This window comes from Rhamphochromis sp. 'chilingali' (assembly GCF_963969265.1).
Source record: "Rhamphochromis sp. 'chilingali' genome assembly, chromosome: 5".
Taxonomy (NCBI): Eukaryota; Metazoa; Chordata; class Actinopteri; order Cichliformes; family Cichlidae; genus Rhamphochromis; species Rhamphochromis sp. 'chilingali'.
This window is the reverse complement of record NC_137932.1, coordinates 3,620,836-3,636,773: the sequence shown is the minus strand read 5'-3', so window position 1 is coordinate 3,636,773 and position 15,938 is coordinate 3,620,836. Positions and strand designations below refer to the sequence as shown.

General features: G+C 39.4%; 1 protein-coding gene across 6 annotated transcripts; it reads left to right on the top strand.

The window, feature by feature from the left end:
* Positions 1 to 4,842: 4,842 nt before the first annotated feature.
* Positions 4,843 to 14,370, top strand: hmgn3 (high mobility group nucleosomal binding domain 3). Of its 6 annotated transcripts, none has more exons than XM_080883133.1 (7): positions 4,843 to 5,008; positions 6,562 to 6,609; positions 6,857 to 6,886; positions 8,792 to 8,842; positions 9,519 to 9,614; positions 9,813 to 9,912; positions 13,518 to 14,370. In XM_080883133.1, exons 1-7 carry the CDS (start codon positions 4,994 to 4,996, stop codon positions 13,523 to 13,525), a joined length of 348 nt encoding a protein of 115 aa, XP_080739259.1. In that variant the 5' UTR covers positions 4,843 to 4,993; the 3' UTR covers positions 13,526 to 14,370. The 6 variants fall into 6 exon arrangements, with proteins under 6 accessions (XP_080739259.1, XP_080739261.1, XP_080739260.1 ...); XM_080883132.1 differs by having other exon boundaries at positions 4,847 to 5,008; positions 9,516 to 9,614; XM_080883135.1 differs by lacking the exon at positions 6,857 to 6,886.
* Positions 14,371 to 15,938: the final 1,568 nt, after the last annotated feature.

Genomic DNA, 15,938 nt, shown 5'->3' with positions numbered 1-15,938 from the left:
GGAGTCTGTGTTGCTGTCCTTGGACTTACACTAGAGTCCGTGACACATATCAGATATGAGATCTTAGGTTCCTGATCATCATTTTAAAAAGCAGATAGCTTATTAATTGTGAATTTTTTCAGAATGTGCTTATTAAACTTCCTTGCAGAAGAAGAAAGTGGGAAAAAGAAATATGAAGAGTTTTATTTGCTATTATTACAGAGATTATTAGAAAAAGGTTTCAGTGGATGGAATTGGGCTTGTATGCGGTGCACATATTAAAATGACTTTCAATCCTCTGTAATTCAGTATTCATCTATAATAATCATGCAAAAGATTGTCCACAAGGTGTCAGTCACGTCCTGCCTACATGCGGGTGTATTTGGGCCTGGGTCTGGCTTTCTTCACATTCTCTACAACGAAATATGGCATCTCAATAATGTCACTGCGTGGTGAGAGCGAGACTATTTCTGACTTGCTGACGAGCACTTCCGTGTCTGCAGAGGCAGCCTCGGCTCTTTTACTGATGTGTACTGCTTCAGCGAGTCATTCGATTTCCCTTCTCATTTGGAGTAGTACAATGAATATGGAAACCCAAATTTTAATCAGACACAGACACGGTGTGTTTAATCTGTCAGAGGAGTGTGGGGGATAACGTTAACCCATATTGTATTAATTTGATAAACTGTGCTTTATTTGTATAAAAGGAACACACTGACCTTCTTAACTGACCAAGCATAATTTGATATTTAGCCCTGAGCACAGCCCAAAGAAACTGGAATTTAAGAAAAAGTGGAAGACTTCCTTTTTTTTCTTTTATCATCATGTGGGATGATTAAAAGCTTCATGGGTACATAAAGTTCAGCTTTTGTTGTCTAATGTTCCCAGGGGTGGTATAGTGGGGAAGTTGTTTACACGGCTGCTCACAGCAAGACAGCTCTTGGAAAAGCCGAGGCCTTTCTGTGGGGAGTTTGCATGTTTTCCCTGTGCAGGCGTGGATTCTCCTTCTTTTCTAGTTCTCATTCAAAGTGGGCTGAAGCAGGAGGAAACGAAGGGGACAAATTGCAGGAAAAGAAAGGACAATGGTTCCATATGAGGTTAAATATTTGTGCTGATTTATACTTTAACTTGTCATCCAGCTGTAGATCTTAGATATTTTATCAGCGAGCGCAGACAAAGATGTTACGGTCACAATGACAAACAGTCTTAATATCTAGACCCCTGGAGCCATCACAGGGCTAATGGAGAAACATACAATCTTTTCTGCCCACATTCACACCTATGGCCAGTTTGGACTATGTGAGGAAGCTACAGTACCTGGAGGGAGCCCACGCAGGCACAGGAAGAACACGCAAACTTCACACAGAAAGGCCCCAGCAGGGAACTAAGCCTTTCAAGCCATTCAAGCCTTCTTGCTATGAGAAAACAATGTTAACCACTGTTCCACCCCCATCAAACAAACTAAAGATCAGGCTGAACATGTCCTCTATTATGACTTAATATAGCTTAAAAGGAATGAGCTTGGTTCTGCTTGATTTAAATTTATCAGAGCAATACTAATATCACTTGTGTTTAATGTCTATACCAACTTTTGAGTGTTCATTATGTCACCCAGAGGCGCTGTACTTATGGCAAATGACCCTGTGCTGCCATAAACCATGACCTCGGTTAAACATTTTGCAATAAGTTTATGTTCCCAGTTTCAAGCTTAAAGTCTTATGAAATAAAACAATCATGTTGGTTTTGTACATTATCTCTCCATCATTACAAGAAGGGCTGACAAACTGGGGCTGTTAGGCTTTTATTGCATGTCGCTAACTTATAAACGTGAGCTGTCCTCAGTTTGTCAGTTAGATCAACGCCTCACTCACAATGTCTGTTTTCAAAAAAGGTGGGATGGCGATATCAAAATGCTCAGCTTCAGATTTACAAAGCAAGACTTTCAGACCAACGGGTGACGCCATGTTTTCAATTTCCATCTTTTAGATACAGACTATGAATAAACATTATATTTGTTAAACATGTGAGCATTATTTTATCAGACTATAGGCACTTAGCCTGATTCATTAATAAGTTGTTCATCTCTTTGAACAGCCTTATAGAGATGTTAGCATGCTCTAAAGGCCTAATCTTTCCTTTTAATACAGCCTATCTATCCATTTTGTTCCATTTACCCAATTCAGGGGCACAGGGGTCTGGAGCCTATCACAGCTGTCATAGTGTCAAAGGGAGGATACAACATGGACAGGTCTCTAGGCTGTCTTTGCGAGGAAGCTGGAGTACCTGGAGAAAACATCCATGATATGCATGATTTAGTGTATATAGGGCATTTTCAAAAGTTCGGTGTGGAACATAGATTCATTTTGACCAGCAGAGGTGAAAGAATTCACCAGGAAGTAAGGCGATAAGAAATCAGTGATTCAATGAATAAAAAAGAGAAACAAAGTAACCATGTTTGCCCCACTGACTGGATATTTAAGCAGAAGTGAAACTCATTAAACACGGTAAACTTTAAAACCTAAACTATTTTGTATTGGCTGAAGTCAACCAAACACAAAATTTGCAAAATCTCACTGGCCTGCTGTGAACATAACTCTCTCTCTTTACGTTAACTTACACAAATATGGTTCCATTCTATTAATTTAACCTTTTAGGCAATGTATTTGCTTTGCATCTTTTGTGTTCACATCAGTGGCAGATTATTGGAAACAGTTCAAATGGTGCCCGTACAAGCTTGTGCAGCATATTGATGATTCAGACAGTTTTCACACTTGTGTCATCTTTCACCCCGTGGCCTTGTGGGTTCAGGTTTTTCCTTGATTTTTTTTAAAACTCTCTGTCTGTATATATAAGCTTGTAGATGCGCCCCATTGTGATTTTCTTTTCTTCCATTGAGCTGACTGTGTCAATCTATGTGGGAACACTGCAGCTCCCATCAAGCTGGTTCTGGGTTAGTTGGCTTCTACAGCGGTTGTGCGTTCATACCTGTGTGGAAATCAGGGGTTTTGTTTGTTGGCTTGTTTAGGGCAGGAAAGCTCTGCCTATTGTAAAACTGGTTTCTCTGTGCGTTTCTCTGTCTGTTGTTATGTTGAACAAGAATGTGCCTTTTGTTGATTTCTGTGCAGTTTTTTTTATGGCTATTGTGTGTCAAAACAGTGCAATATGTGCATTTGTATATTGTAGAATATGCTGAAAACAGTTGCTTTGTAAGTTCTGGATGTTTATTGTTAGTTCAAGTTAAGTTCAAAATTGACTATACCTACTCATGGGAGCACTAAACAGTTAAACACCTGTTTTAAAGCTTTAATAGAAAATTAAACTCCTTGTAGCGGTGTAATTTAGAACATCACGAGATTTAGCTCAGATTTGGAGTAGAAACAGAAAGTTAGCGAAAAGAAATGAATTGACACCTTCTATCCTGAGTATTTGGTTGACTTCTTTGACTGGATGGCTGAACGAAATGTTTTTTCTTCTTTATTTGAGCTGCTTGAAGGTAGCACCTTGGCCTCTTAGAAAATGTGAATGGCATTTTTTTCCAGTACTTGCTGATGTACTAAGAGGATGTGATGCATGCAATCAAAAAGACGTTCATTCCAGGCGATAGGTGTTTGTCATTCTGGTTTATTTTGTCCATAAGAAGAAAGCAGGCAAAAGAACAAAGTGTCATGGCTCCTAGAATAAATAAATATATTATAAGCCACCGCTAGTAAAAAAGTCTAATGACAATTAATAAATAATTTCTACAGAATTTTTAAAATGTTTTTCTCTCTGTTCAAATCATCTGCATGTAGTTGCACAAAATGTGTAGTTTTTATAAAGGCCATTCATCCATCAAGCAAAGGAGATTCTTCCTGTTAAAAAGGGGTTTTTCCTTCCCACTGTCACCAAGGCGCTTGGTCGTCTTATTATGGGGATTTATCTGTATTATTGTAGAGTCTTTATCTTACAATATAAAGCATTTTAAGGAAACTGTCATTGTGATTTGGTGCTATAGAAATGTATAAATATATAAATGAAATTGAAATTCTGAACACAGTTGTATTCTTGATGGTGCCTCCACTGTCAGTAACACTGTTATACCTAAGCACAGATATCTACCTTGGGTTCATTTTGTCCTTCGGGTCATGATGAGTGCGCAATTTGGCTTATCAGGAGGGCAGTTTTGGGTCATCTGAGTTCACTTGGGGCAACCAAGGCTGACCAGATGGAAAGCTGGGATTACAAGTGAATCCTTGCCTGACTACAGGGGTCCTAAAACTTCCCAAGAGGTAATTAAATTCAAAGGTGTGTTATGTTAAAAATTGTACTGTGCACATGAATGACAGATTTGGCTTCGTGATCTACAACTTGATTTAATTCTGACTTTATTTCTAGGATGCAAATACAAATGCAAAAAAAGCACTTGTGCACAATATTCGTAACCCTGTCTGACACGCTGAAATCTAACACAGTACACCCCCCCCCATTGCATCGTTTTACAGACCATCACGTTCCTGAAGGGAATGTGACAACCTTCTTGCAGAAACGTTGTGTATGATTTCTCTAGTTCTCTGTAGCAGGGAAACCCCTACAAGACACAGTACCTTCCAGCTTTTCTGGATCTCGCCTGTGGCTGACATTGTGCCATTGTGCCCATTTTTTCTGGTCCTTTGTATTTTATTTACAACATTCTCTCTATCCCATCCTACATTACCCAGATTCACCGGGAGGGATCTGCGCACAAAGAGCGCGTAGCCAATCGTTGGGAGACTCTGGTAAATTTCGGCCAATGTCCGCGACCCTCTTATTTACATAGAGACGAGACGATCCAATCGGGAGTCAGCACAGGAGTGGATTTTGACTTCTCTGCCCAATGGCTGCGGACGGTGTAAGTTTTGGGGGAGTGCATATAATCAACATATTATCGAAGGTGCTTAGATATTGATCCCGTATTTCGAGGTAGTTCAAATTCACCTATCTTGGCCCTTTGGCTTTGACCTTTATTTTGCTCGGTGGAGAATTATTGACGCATAAAATGCCGAAGAGAAAGGTGAGTGTCGTCCCTGCGTGCAGCACACTTCACTGTAGTTTTTTCGAGCTCATGCAATCGAGGAAAAATGGGAATAATATTTTGTGGCGACGTCGAGGCAGGTGAGGTGATGCCAAAGTTTGAGGAAACGTCTTTTCGACTGCAGCCTTTCACGCGTAGGCGTTAAACACCCACTTATTAATAACGGATATTTTATATGCGACATTTTGGGGCTTTTTTCATTATAAATCCCCGTGTTCATCCCAATGGCCGTTCTTGTGGTCGTTTCCCCCCCCCTGCCACTTCCCTGTCCACAGTGCGCACCGGTGAATGTTAGAGCCGCTGGATGGATGGACGCGTAAATCCTGTTGGAGACGTGCGCTGTGATCATTCTTCTGGGCGCATTTCACTCATATAGATTCTCTCATCTACTCATGTAGATTCCTAATAATGCGTGATATATGTAATATTTAATAAACAAATAAAATAAAAGCCCTCCACCTCCCTGTCTAATTTTGGTTCTCCGGGTGGTGATGAATATGGCAGGCGCCACGCAGAATGAACGAGCCCTTAGCCCCATGAAGAGAAAGGAATAAAGGGGGGGAAGGATCAGGGACAATCGCCGCTGTGTGAAAAGAGGCCGTGGCTCTTATCTGAACAGGACTGCACGACAAGCTCCTGTGCATTGTATCAGCGCATACATGGAAATTGGCTTTTCTGTCACCTAAAAAAACGGCTATTGTCCTCGCAGATTCGCCTTTGAGGACAGAGAATGGGGGGCCTCTAGGGGCGGAGGTCGGCCACATGCAAATGATGCAAATAATGTGAATGTCAACCTGCGAGCTAAACCAATATTTTTTTTTCGGGTTTTTTTTTCATGGTGGGAGTGGGCGCACTTCTCTCGTGCGCCGTCCCTGCCTACCTGGAGCCGGGAAATACGGTGTCCATTAGGAGCAACAAATGACGCCCGTGTTGTTAGTTAATAAGCGCCCTCCCCCGAGTGAATCGATGTTTATGGTCCATTATTCTTTTTTTTTTTCTTTTTTTTTTGCACGTAAGCAAGATGCCTCCATTAAAAAAATGGAATTAACCAGAGAGATTGTGGCATCATCATATATCATCATCACATAATGTGATTTGCATCTGTTGAGAATTTTGGTCACGTGTGATGGACATTGTGCTTTGATTATGTGAAACATTAAACAGTGGTTTTATTTTTTTTTTAAAGACCATTGATTTCTGGGGGAAATTATTTTAATCCTTTTCTTAAGAAGGATTAAATTTAATTGTGATTACATTCTTTTTGTGATTCGGCCAGAATGAGAAAAACCTTCCTCCATCATAAAATCCTCAAATATTATGATGTAAATAATATCTGAGGATTATTTTTTTGTAAGTAATCAAAAACATGCTAATTGTTTCAGCTATTGTTACAGATGTGTTATACCATGAGTAGTAAGTGATATTTCCATTAAGACATCCTGGAATCTGTTTTGGTTCACAGAGATAATTCACTTGTGCATGAGAAAAATTAAATTTGAACTTTTTTTATATGTTCATTTTATTTCCTGTAGTCCCCAGAGGCTCCTGAGGGCAAGGAGGCCCCCAAAGTCACAAAACAGGTAGACGCTTTGTGAGTGTGTGTGCTGTGTGTGTGTGCGTGGCAGTGTTTCCGCGTGCTGTGTGGAGTGTGTATGAGTGAAAGAATACTCACATGAGGAGTTAATGATTAGGACACGTGTAACAGTCACCAAGTAGATCGTCTCGAGAGCAGTTGGCAAAGGTACAACTGATATCTCTTTCTCTCTCTCTCTGTCACTGTCTCTCCCTCGCTATCTCTCTCTTGTTGATCATTTGTTGCTCCGGTAGCCCACCAGAAGGTCAGAGAGATTGTCAGCGGTAAGTTTCACTCTCCCCTCTCTCTGTCTTCACCTCTGTCACTGTCCACTCTTTCCTCTCAGTGTCAACCCCTCATCCCGCCGGGCTAAAACATGTCACATTGCCAAGGCTCTGAGTAAAGTCCTCTCGACCTTTATGGATTTCATCAAGGCAATCGCCAATTAAAAGAGCTCCATAAATGTGCTCCCAGAGGACTGGCTCCTGGCTTGGTATGCATGTCTACTCTCTGTTGTCTTTGCCCATTCTCAGTGTTGTATGTTGCACAACATGTTGATGTTCAGGGCTGCATGACTGCCACCAGTGGTGTTATAAATTCTGTAATCATGTGGATGAAAATAAGTATTTTCCTTGATGACGTTATGCCTAATTTGTATTAAGCTATTGATTGTGAATGGCATTTTAAAACAATGTTATCTGAAATATAGTGTTATTTTTATGTGGTCTAGCAGCCCTGCTGTGCAGTCATTGTGTTTGTGTGTGCGTACTTTGCATGTTAAATCCACCGGTGCTGGGTCTTTTTACCCCGTCTATTTGCATGTGCTATTGAAATCATGGGTATCAAACTGTCGAAGAACAGCCTGAATTCTCTTTAATTCTTTCATTTGAACAAAATCTCTTTTTGGCATATGTAGTCAGTCTCCTCTAATTACATGTGCAACACAATTTGTAGATAGCAGTTGATTGTTAAAGGCCACAATTTAATTCTTTCTGATTCAAGCAACCTGTCAACATCTAGACATACTTTTTGGCTTTGAAAAGTTTCTCAGCACCAAGAAAAAAGAGAAAAAAAACCTGAGTTATTAATGCATTCTCTGCCTCTTTCACACTTTACGCAGTCATTTAATAGCTTTTGAGGGGCTGGTTCTTCTCTGTAAGTTTGACACCCTTGATTTAAACATTAGTTTGACATTTTGAGCCTATGTAATTCTTGCTAAGGGTTTCATGGGAAATCTTTATCACTTTCATCTCTCATTTCTGTATGCTAGATATGCTAGCAGTTAGCTTGGCTTAGCTTAGCATAAAGACTGGTAGCCAGTCTTTATGCTACCTAGGCTTGTCCAAAGGTACAAATTAACTACTTGCACCAAAAAAATGTATGGTGTAAGTTCTTTTTTTTTTCTTTTTTTTTTTTTAAAGGGCATGCGATACCATGTCTGTGTAGCCACAAGGTTGGTTTGTCTACACTACAAGCGGTGCGTGCCTCATTCAAACTAACGCCAAGTAGACTGAGGTTTAGCTACAGTTAAAGTGCCTCTTATCCTTTTATTTTCAACTCTAAGTCACCCTAGCAAGCAATTTCTTAGCTGTAGGTTTACTTTTTAAATTGTATCTTTAGGCAATTTGTTACTAGCAGGATTGACCCTCTTCAGCACAGTTTGTCTTAATTCAAGCCTTTTTATTTTAGATCACATGTGCTGTGTCAGACATTTCTTGAGCAAAACAGAGATATTGTGAGAATAAATCACATGATTTCATTTCATCACAGCAGCGTTACTGTAGCTTGTGGCTTCAGGGTAACATGGTCCACACGCAGCAGCCTAAAAAAATGGCCAGAATCTTTGCTCCCATCTGATAAAATCATTGCACAGTGGTCTTAGGTCAGCCCACATCTGATATTTAAAACCCATGGGAATATGATGAAAGCCCATGGGTTATGAAATATGGTGCAAGTACTTAATCATTATCAATATTTGGGCTACAGGAAGATCAAGTGCAGACATTTCAGTCAGCAGGCTTTGGGTTAATCTCAGTGAATAACTCTGTACAGCAAAGTAGCTGAAACTGCTTTCAAAGAGTAAAGAGAAAAGATAACTCTAGATAATATAGATAAGAGCAACATGTCTTCATAAACTCTGAACCATGAATTAGTTCTGACAGGATTTATTTATTTATTGTAATTTTCAGAGACCTGCTCCACCCAAGCCTGAGGCCAAGCCCAAGAAAACTGTCGTCAAGGTGAAACAGATTACACACACACAAACACACACTAAATTATTTGTAATAATTTGCAAAAATCTGAGGAAATTGGCTGCCTTTTAGTATTAGTTTATATGACTGTCCAAAGCTGCTGGATTGGAAAAACAAAACACAAACTGAAAGCAGGCTTAACTGTGATGAGTATGTATGCAATAACTCAGGCTATTTTTACTTGAAAACAAAGAAATGGGGGGTAGCTCAAGACTTGTGTACATTACTGTACTGTTACTGAGTTTTTACAGAATCACATCACTCTAGCTTTAGCCTTATTTATATTAACTCCCAGTATATTCTGGAAGATTATATTGGTTACTTCACGGCCTTGCTCTGAGCTGACATCTTAGTACTTGCCTTGAGATCCTTGGGCAGATCCTTTGTGTCCTCCAGGGGCCTGGCTGTAGCCGGAAGGGGATAGAGCATTAACACCCCAAAGCTCTGGAAAGGTCATTTTCTGAACCACTTATTTCCTTTAAGATACAATATAAAATAGAGAAGTCCTTTCCTGGTTTTAGTCAAGTTTGATTTTTTTAACTGTAACCACTGTGTATTGACTCTTTGCTGCCCTTGTGAAGCTTTTGCAATGCTGATTTAGAAAATGTTACTATAATTATCATTATATGCACATTATGTTATTCTCACTTGTTCTGTGCAGAAGGTGGTAGATGATAAGGGGGCAAAGGCAAAGAAAGGTGGCGCTAAGGGGAAGAAGGAAGACGGTCCTGCCCAGAATGGAGACACCAAGGCCAATGAGGTATGAGGAGGGGAAAATAAAAACATGATGTAATTTTTAAATAAAATGTAGGAAAATTATATTCAGTTCTAAAAATAATAATCTTTATTTCCTTATCCTGTCAATTTGTGTACAAACGAACATTAATTACAACAAATACGCCACACGTCTGTTTTTGCTCACATGGATATACCCTCACACATAAACACACACACACAGATCTATGTGTCTCGTCCGTCTGTCAGTGTGTCTTCCATCAGAAGCACGGCTCCCTCCATGATGTCAGTGAGAGGACAGAGTGAGACAGTCAGAGTTAAGGGTATGGTTGAGTGTCTCTAACTGGTCTTTGGTATGTGTGCTTGGACACTAACGTGCTGCTAATAGTCACGTCTGCGTTAACAGGGAAAACATTTACTCGCTGTGCTTTGCAGTGCTGTGTTTATTAGAGTGTTTGGGAAACACAATGAAGAAGTAAGGATGTGAAGTGGGTCTGACACAACTTTTTCCATTAGCAGGAAGGTTAGCTGCTGCTCACAGAGCTGCAATGTGAAATGTGCTCTGGTTCATGAACAGCTGACTCCACTATTGACCAGAGGGGTGTAGTGGGAGGTGAGATTAACGGGTTACCGAGCTATGTTTAGCTTTTAGGCAGAGTTTTCTGTGTCACTAGTGACTTTCTTTTTACTCGGCAACATTACCGTGTTTGCTTTTTCTAAACTCATAAGCTTTACGTTCAGATTTTCGGTACACTTCTAAGTACAAATATCTGCTTGACGAATATATTTTGTATGCAACCTGTTGAGCAATATCTTACTAACACCACCATGAAGCTCAGCTTCAGCAGCCCAAACTGGGCGTCACGGTGTCACTGGAGTTTGCATGCATTCAGCTGGTGATGCATAAAATGTATGAATGTTTTTATGCTTGGCTCTAACCTGCTGCTAATTCTTCTTTGTGCTGCAACTAGAACCCAGGTGAGAAAACCGATCAACTGCATTTCCAAAATGATTATAACTAATTAAAACTAATGTAGACGTTAAAAAACATTTTAGTTGACCAAAAAAATTCAAAAATTAAAACTAATGAAAACTAAATTTTGTAAAGTTGGAAAACTAACAAAAAAATATAGAGAAAATATTCTTAAATGTAGTATTTGTTTCTTTAGCAAAAATATTATTACAACTCACCTGACGAGGCTTTGATGAACATGTTTACTGGAAGTCCACAAGACTGTGAGTCAAAACATAAAATAATAATAATAGAAATTTAAGACACTCCAACTTAATTAACAAAAATTAAACTAAAACAAAGCATTAAAAACTCAACTGAAACAAAAAAAAAAAGAATGCACTCTGGAAACTTCAGCTAAATTACAAATCATAATGAAATAAAAATAAAAAGTAATATACAAAATACAAAACTATAACAAATCAGTACATTTGCAGGTTGTTTATTGACAGTTTTAGATGAATACAGTAAATTTGATTTTGATATAAAGTGATTTTCATATCTTCTTCATTAGGTTATGGCACAGACTGAACAGACTGTACCCTGACCTTTGTTTAAAAGTATTCATTTAAAAACATCAGAGCTGTGATGCGCAGTTGTTACGTTTCTAACCAACAACAGCACAGCGAGAGTGCCAGGTATGATTATGTTTCTGCTCTGTGCGCTTGTGATGATCACAGATTCCCAAAATTATCCTTTTTCTCAGCACCACTGTCGTCTTGTTTGGTACAGTGTTGCATTGCACTGTTTTATAATTGGTGCTCAGTCAACTGACTTGTCTGATGTGCCTGGGTTAACAACAAAAGTTCTTAACCACTATTGTGGTACCTGTTGCCTCTGAGGGTGTTAGGTTTGGTCAAACCAACTAACACAAAGAAAACCTGGCTGTGCTGAACTTAGCTCTCAGAGGAGATCGCAACAAAATTATTGCTAAGTCAGGAGAGAATGTAAAAAGTAAGTAAGATAAAATAATTGTGCCGCTGCAAAATTTTAGCTTGAAAAAAACGAGTGATGAGTTGAGCTAACAGCTTGAAGCTCCTCATTGGCAAATGAGGTCATATGTTACCTTGAAACTCATGAACACCGACCTGCCTGACTTTGTAAATTTCTTATTGAAGGTTGACTTCGGTCGAATCGCAGTACTGATAGTTCTGCTTTTATTTACTGGAGGTTTGAGAGGTCCATAAATAGAAATCAGCCACTGCTGGCAGTAAGTGAGTAAATGTGGTGTTTTGTTGGGGAAATGAATTGAGCCATTAAAGAAAGAGCCTGACATTTGGATAAATAGGTTGCTTTTACCTTATGAAAAAAAAAAATATAGCACTTTCTCTGTGTGTCTGTACAGTACAAATGAAGCCAGGCTTAGCTTAGCATAAGCCATTTTTACACATGAACAATGGGAAGAATCAGGCTGGGATATTTCTGACAGCTCTTCTTTCTGACATGTAAACCACAGCAGGAAACAGTCAGCTTCAGATGCATCTACCCTACCAGAAATACTCCATGTGGTTTAAGGTGATGTTCTGCCTGGATAGAGCAGTTTGTGAGTTTGTGTACTCATATGCACCTTTGTTGGGAGATGTCATGAAAAGTTCAAAGCTGCAAAGTGGATGTGTTTAAACCCCTTTAAAGTCTGAATGCCCATAGAAATATCTTGTTGGTGTGTTCAGGTGAATCTTGACAACTTTGGATGGAGCTAGGCAATAGAGAAAATATTTTACATTTTTATTATGTAATTTATTTTTAGTTATTGTTAAAGTAAAGCGTTACGCAATTATTTTATACTTAAAATGTCCGGTGAGGAAACTACTTAGGCACCTTGTTTAAATACTTCAAACTAGGAAGTGTGCCATCAGTGCCAACTTCTCATTGGATACAAAGGATGGAAAATGTAGAAACGCAGCTGTCTGCAAGCATCAATAAAATGTAGTTCAGTATTGTTTTTTCTCTATCGTCAGAAGTATCATAATTATAGATTTTCTTGAAATTTTGAGGAAATATCACCCACCCCTTATCTGTAGTTATTTATTTACTCATTTACACTCTGCTCAACTCTGCCGTTTGTTGTGTTTGTGGGGTTCCAAACATTTGTTGCCAACTTGGCAGTTGCAGAGTGCTAATAGCTGGGCAAACCGTGTTCCTGCCGTCTGTTCTTTACTTTTTAAATTTTCATTTATTGGTTGTCATAAATGTCTATGCTGATAGACTGGTAAAGACCTAAAAAAGACATGCGCTAGACTGAATGTAAAGAATCAAACAAGACTTCTAGGTAAGAGTTTAAAAATATGACATTAATATAGCTTTTATTTTACAGACTTAGCGCAGTCTCACACCCAAGATGTGACCTGTTTATCCTTTGTTACACTCAATGTTTACAGACAGTATGACAAAATGCAAGAAGACTAAAATAGAAACTAGTTATTGGCATCCCCAGCAGAAAACGAGGAAACAATACGACAAAAGTGAAATAAATCAGGTGCTAATTTAGCTCAGTGGTTGGGGTGGCTGCCAGGCCAAAGCGGCATCGAAATAGGTTTGCTTTTGACCCGAGCCGCTTTGGTGCATGTCCTACTTGCTTCAGTGAAAACTATCTAATAAAGATGTGAAAAAACACATTAGCTCAACTTTTAAAATATTTATAAGCCTAGAATTTCTACACAGACAAGCATCCCTATAACTCCCTGTAGTTGTTAGCAAAACCATCCAGATAACTCATTTGGAAAGCCTTTTACTCTACAGACAATAAACCAAAACATTAAGTGATCTTTATGCAAAATAAGTTTGGATCTACACTGTTTGAAGGGTTGGTTACCACAACTTACTGGTTGGGTTTTCCCCTCCGTGTACCTCATTGGCCCTCTTACGTCTCCTGGGGTAAATAATGGCTACACCTGCATGTGTGTTTTTCACCTCCAGGTAACTGAAGCAGCAGAAGAGGCGACCGAGGAGAAGGCGTAAAGGCACGGGCGCGTCCATCGACTCGCCCCCTCTGACTCCATGGCAGCAAAGCATCTTTTTTTACTGACGATTTTGTACCATGCTGAATTTTTTTTAGACTTGTGATAGTAGAGATGGACAACCAGCAGCCCCACCTCCCGTATCTTCACACTCCTTCCCCCACCTCCTGTTTTTGCTCCATTCTCCTCCTCCCCCCAGCATTCTGTATTGCTATACTGTATGCCTCTTAGAAGCAGAAAGGCAGAATGAAGTGGTTTTATCAGACAGCTGCAGATGTTCTTTGTTTTGCCCAAGAGGATCTGTAAACAAGACTTTTTTTAAATCTATAAACCGGCTCTACCTTCATTCGTAGTTATGCTTCTCTATAATACATCACTTACTGGCACTTTGCCTGCAATCGGATGATGGTCACACCATGATGTAACCCCCTTACGGCTAAGGTGAGCATATCAACAGTTTGGTTGCAGAGCCACAAGAAACCAGTTCCACAGTCACCATGGAGAACATCTGCAGCTTTTTAAAAATCTTACTTTTTAGTCACCACCACTGTGTTTCACATAGCTCCTTTTGTATGTGTATACTGGAGTGAATGTGTTTGTGAGTCTCTGTGCTTGACTTTGTTTCCTCCCCCTTTCCTTTCCTTTCTTTCTTTCTTTTTCTCTCTCCCCTGAACACCTTGTCCTGCAGCAGAGTGACATAGCAATAATGAGTGGTGCTTCTGTTCTAGACGGCTCTATTGGCTTTGGACCCTCTGGGCTTCTCTGAGTTTCATCCTGTTGGGAGAATATTTTGAAATAAAAGAAAAAGTTGATGTCTCGTGGGACTCTTTTTTTAGTGTCTCTTCACTTGTTGGTAAATAAAAACGTTGTGAAATAGGTTCTGCATTTGGACAGCAATGCCATGTTTTGTTCTTCCCCAGACACTAGTAGGCTGTATTTTAACTGTATGCCTGCACACAGGCTGCTTTCCCTCTCTGTGTTCAGGTTTTACAAGTACTTTTTAACCAACACAAAGCTGCCACTCTGTGTCTGTGTACACTTTTGTGTGCATGTGTGTGAGGTCGCCAGGGGCACGTGGCTGTGTTAAATACAACTGCTGCGTCAGGAAGTGAAAGGTCAGCATTTGCCAGAGTGGTGGGACCAGTGAAAGTGTTGGGTCTCTCCATTGCAGGACAACCTGTCACTCACACTTGTGGGCCTATAGCCTGTTCCTCCCTCTAGCATGTAGAGGTGAAATGATGGCTGTGCAGGTACTGCCACATACTGAGACAAAACTGTACTGAGATGAGCCTCGGTCAACAACACGATGCCTTTTTATCACCATTCAGCTGTTGGATGCTGTAAAACACAAATATTGCTATAATGTGTTTAAGTGGGAAACACCTTTTAACCCAGTGTTACCCCTATAGGTACTTTGGTGTGCTGCAGTGGGACCTCCAGGTTTTTCAAAAGGTTCATTTAACCCTGGAGAACCCATGGGGTCAGATCCGACCCCATTGGTTTACTAGGGAAACCATGGGGTCATATTTGACCCCACGGGTTTTCCAGGGTTAAAAATATACATAAAATTACTTAAGACACAGAAAGGAGTTTGATCAGCGCACTTGCCCACAAAGAATCAATGGGTGCAATGTATCAGAAAGTTCCAACTCTGTGCAAATATGTCCTTCTAGTGTCCTTTTTTGGTCACATTTAATTTACAAGTTCATTTAATACATTGTTAAACAACAATGTATCTATTTTCTTAACCACTTAACCAGTTTAGGGTTGCGCTGCCAACTCCCAAAAAATGATTTTTCACCTTCAGTAAACATGAAACAATCATTTTGAATAAAATGAAACTGAAATATATACAATAAAAGGTTTGATTTATTCAAATGCTTACCTAACCATACCACTTTATTTATAAAGTGCTTTAAAAAACAGCAGGGCTGACCAAAGTGCTCTAAAATAATCGCAAACATAAAAGACAAACACAGGACAGAGAACCCGAAACACTAAAGAGCTGTAGAAGCTGAATGTATACCAATCAAATAAATCTCTTTTGAGCAGATTTGATTAATTTATCATTTTACATTATATAAAATTATGTGGATAATTTACATGTGATTAAATTAGTTAAAGCATTTTGACCAGAATTTTATTTTCAATGTATCCCAGCTGTCATGGGGCCAAAAGCAGGGCACATCAGCCCAGGAGCTCCTAGATGCAAGGTTATGGTGCAAACCACTCAATCACCCTTAGTGATCTAGTTTTATATTTTGTTATTACTTTTAAATTTTTTATTTACCTTTTTTTTTACTCATGTTTCAGGTGGTTTTATTCGTTTCATTGTCAGCTGTAGCATCTTTATTTACTCAAATATGCAGGGAATTTGAAA